This window comes from Sceloporus occidentalis, unplaced genomic scaffold, assembly GCF_023333645.1.
Source record: "Sceloporus occidentalis isolate IW3139 unplaced genomic scaffold, rSceOcc1.0.p SCAF_160, whole genome shotgun sequence".
In the NCBI taxonomy this organism is placed as follows: domain Eukaryota; kingdom Metazoa; phylum Chordata; class Lepidosauria; order Squamata; family Phrynosomatidae; genus Sceloporus; species Sceloporus occidentalis.
The window spans coordinates 944,897-949,100 of NW_028317140.1; the positions used below are offsets into that span (position 1 = coordinate 944,897).

At 43.1% G+C, this 4,204-nt stretch overlaps 1 protein-coding gene across 1 annotated transcript; it reads right to left on the reverse strand.

The window, feature by feature from the left end:
• Positions 1 to 2,445: 2,445 nt before the first annotated feature.
• Positions 2,446 to 3,357, reverse strand: LOC149279830 (transmembrane protein 171-like). Its single transcript, XM_089500826.1, has one exon. The coding sequence runs from the start codon at positions 3,355 to 3,357 to the stop codon at positions 2,446 to 2,448; it is 912 nt and encodes a 303-aa protein (XP_089356952.1).
• Between the last annotated feature and the right edge of the window lie 847 nt (positions 3,358 to 4,204).

Here is a 4,204-nt window from a genome sequence, read left to right on the forward strand (position 1 = left end):
TATAGGGGGTTAAAGGCATATCAGGAGACACAGTGGCATATAAGGGGTAAAAGGCACATCAGGGGATAGAGTGGCATATAGGGGGGTATAAGGGATATCAGGGGACAGAGTGGCATATAGGGGGGTATAAGGGATATCAGGGGACAGAGTGGCATATAGGGGGTATTAGGGATATCAGGGAGGGAGAGTGGCATATAGGGGGGTATAAGGGATATCAGGGCGGGAGAGTGGCATATAGGAGGTATAAGGGATATCAGGGCGGGAGAGTGGCATATAGGAGGTATAAGGAATATCAGGGGATAGAGTGGCATATAGGGGGCTATAAGGGATATCAGGGGATAGAGTGGCATATAGGGGGGTATAAGGGATATCAGGGAGGGAGAGTGGCATATAGGGGGGTATAAGGGATATCAGGGCGGGAGAGTGGCATATAGGAGGTATAAGGGATATCAGGGCGGGAGAGTGGCATATAAGAGGTATAAGGGATATCAGGGCGGGAGAGTGGCATATAGGAGGTATAAGGGATATCAGGGGATAGAGTGGCATATAGGAGGTATAAGGGATATCAGGGGACAGAGTGGCATATAGGGGGGTATAAGGCATTTCTGAGGCAGAGTGGCAAGCTGGGGGTGAGATTGCATAACTGGCGTCAGGTTGGCAAATAAAAGAAAATATAAACAAGAGGCATTTTTCTCCATAATAGTTTTTATTAAATATGAAAAAATAGTTTACATGAATTAATATTTACTAGTAAAACTTTTTTTGGTATTTTGGTAAAGCTTAGTTTGAGAAATAATGTGTTTTGGGTTCTTGTACCTGTAAAATATAGCTTTAATTATTATGTCAGTAAAATAAGAAGGCGGATAGAGAAATGCCAGTGTGATAAAGAGATGAAAGTGTTAATGACAAATCTTAATTTAAATTATACGTTTTTATTTTAAATAAATGAAAAATGTGCATTTTTTTTTTTTATCCGAAAAAATAATCGGCCAACGAATAGATTATGAAAGTAATCGTTAGTTGCAGCCCTAGTATACATATATATATAAATAATAGAATAGCTTGCGATCGCCCACGGGGTCACGAGTCCTTTGTAGGCTCCTCGGGGGGAGTGCACCCTGGAACACGCGTACCCCTCGTTGGTCTTTTGTTCTGTACACTTTCATTAAGGGGAACTGATGATGTTTTATGGAACTTCTTTTATTAACACAATGAATCATTTTATATATATTTTGGATATAAATCAAAAAATATATCTCTTTTGGACATTTTTAGTTTAAAGGGATTTTTTATGTGATTGAGGATGAGATCTGTGGCAAAAAGTGACAAAGATTAATATATCCGATACCCATCATATTAATATATAATACCCATCATGAAGATCCCTTCTCCTCCTACCATCCTTACAGCGGCTGCACGAACCAATCAACAACAACCAGCCACTTATAAGGGAGCGATAACTTAATAGGGAGGAATAATCTTACAGCAAAGGAACGTAGCGGCAATTACTATCATTAGGAGCTTTTATCCATCATGGCAATCTAGAGATTTGTTTGCAGATTCTACAAACATAACAGGAACATTCAAAATTGAGAAAACAATAGGTAAAAGTGTACATGCGCTACAACACTCTGTGGGAATCCCACGTTCCCACACTTCAACAAGATAAAAAGACAGATATTGGTGGTGCAACGACAGAAGTAAATATGAACGTAACTAACCCTCACCCCAATGGGTTATATAGAATAAATGGCATTAAAAAAAATAATAATAATAATAATAATTAATAATAATATAATAAATATAATAATAGTGCACTCTGTATGATAAAAGCAACATTTAAAAAAATAAATTATAAAAAACATTCTGATGAGTCAGACAAAGACTGACTCAAATCATCAGCGCCTGGTGTGATTAGGGATCACGCACCCAACTGTATTTGAATGGAAATATCTTGCCTAGAGCCGGTAACCTGGCTCCAGGGATAAAGAACACGGTGCTGACTTAGGGCAGGACTCCCCCTTTAAGGTGATGGACAGCAGAGTGGATCCAGCAGAGTGTATGGCGTATATGTATATAAACACATTGATCTCACATGTAAGAGATTTATGTTATAGATTCCATACGATAATGTGACCTCGTACACGCGGTATATCCAACACACACACAAACGCACACAGATACTGTTTGAGGGGCAACCATGAAAAGATGTCATTTTATTTATCCGTTATTTAAGGTGGAAGTCTCACGGGGGGGAAAAAAACATTTTGAACAGGCGTCATGTACGGTGCCGGCACTGACCAAAAACCCGGTCTGATTTCAGTCCTTTATCTGCAGACCTGGATATTGTCAGATGTGATGTTTTGGGTGACGCTTCCGGCTCAAACTCTGTACTGAGTCGAAATGTTAGAAAAAAAACCCCCCAATAGTTCAGTCTTTCAACGTTTAGGGTCCTGGTGCGAGCTCATAGTCACTCGACTCCGATGATTGGGAAAACGAGTAATACGATGATGATGATGATGAGCTCTCTTCAGGATCCGGCTGAGAAGGGCATATGTCCTCATATCTTGGAGGTGGCTCCGAAGGGATAGGCCCGTTGATGTATTCTATTCTCGGCCCCCATCGCCATGGAACGGTGTGTATGTCTTCCCCGTCGCTTCCGCCGGAATCACGGTCGCCCCTTTCAAACAGGACGCTGTCGTAGGAAGGAGGGTCCCTGCTCATTGGCCAATCATCTCCTCCTGCAAAAGGTGGAGGTGGGGCTGACGGGACCGTGAAGACTTCGTCACCCACACTTACAGGAAGCGGCTGATATCTGCAGGCTTCTGGGTCCTCCTCAGAGTCGCCGTCCCGACGGTTTTTACTCAGACAGATAGCCAGGCAGTAACACAAGACGATTAGTATGATTACGATTGTCTGCAGTAAGGGAGTTTCACAGACTTTAGGGGGTTTGTCTGTGTTGGATACCGGCTTGCAGGCTGGAAACACAAGTCCTGGGATACTAATCAGTACCCCGCAAGCCAGTAACAGGATCCCGAGTATTACGAACTGCACAAACTGCCGGCTTTTCCCGCAGAGGAAGCTGCTATCTGGATCCGTCGGGTCTCCTTCTAATTCCCTCCTTCTCCTCTCTCGTTGGGCAGTAAACTCTGCCATCATTAAATATGCCAGCCCTATCCCGGCAAGTACCGGGCCCGTCGCCTTGTAGGTGATACAGCTGTCGGACTGGCATGTCGCGAACCCATAGACAGAAAGTAGAGATCCGCCGCATAAGAGCGCCCAGCCAAACACAAACAGCGTGAATGTTATTCTGCTGCTTGTGCCAGGGCTAGGAGTGCCGGAGCAAGTGCGCTCCATGACGGCTGAAACGTGTACCTGTCGGGGGTCAGTCAAAGATGTTCAGGTGCAGAGACTCGCACCTATGTGCCGGCTATTGCGTGCACACGAATGAAGGCCTTTTAATCTCTGCCTATTTTGTCTTTTTAAAGTCAATTGAAAGCTCCGTTTCGCTCCCTGTCGTGGACAGGTAACTGTTATGCTCAGTACTGCTACTGCTCACAATCTGAAACAACCAGAGTGTCTGGATGCGCTTTTACAGAACATCACAGCATTGTGATGTCACAGCACTATGACATCACAGTCAGGGCAGGCTGTACCACAGTGCAAAGGCCATGGGGGTGTTCTGTCCTGCTTCCAAATACCAATACAGCTGCCGCTTTCACAAATGACAGTGTTTTATTCCACAACCCCGCCTCCTAACACGAAGTGGTTTCTTCCAAAGAGACTTTCTGCAGTCATAAGAAGTAAGGGCTTCTTTTGACGTTGCGCATGCTTCATAGAAATACTTGTGACTTGTTAATAGATGACAATGTTGAGGATATTTGGACAGAAGAATAAACACTGTTTAACGTAATAAAAGACAATTAACCCTTTAAGCACCAGACTGGTTTTTTTTGTTACCTTTCGTGACCGAGGATGTTTTGACACTTTGGCGGAGCTCGTGTTTAGCTGTAATTCTCTTCATTTAGTGAACCCATGCAAGTTTCATATATATCATATTTTTTTTCAGGACAATTGTCATCTAATTTTAAAAAAATTGATGAAAATTGAAAAAAGACCTTTTTTTTCAAGCATCAATGTCATATGTTACAGCCTATGCCCCGGAGTATGCGGGCTGTATCCACTAAATGACTGTGGCTGCCTT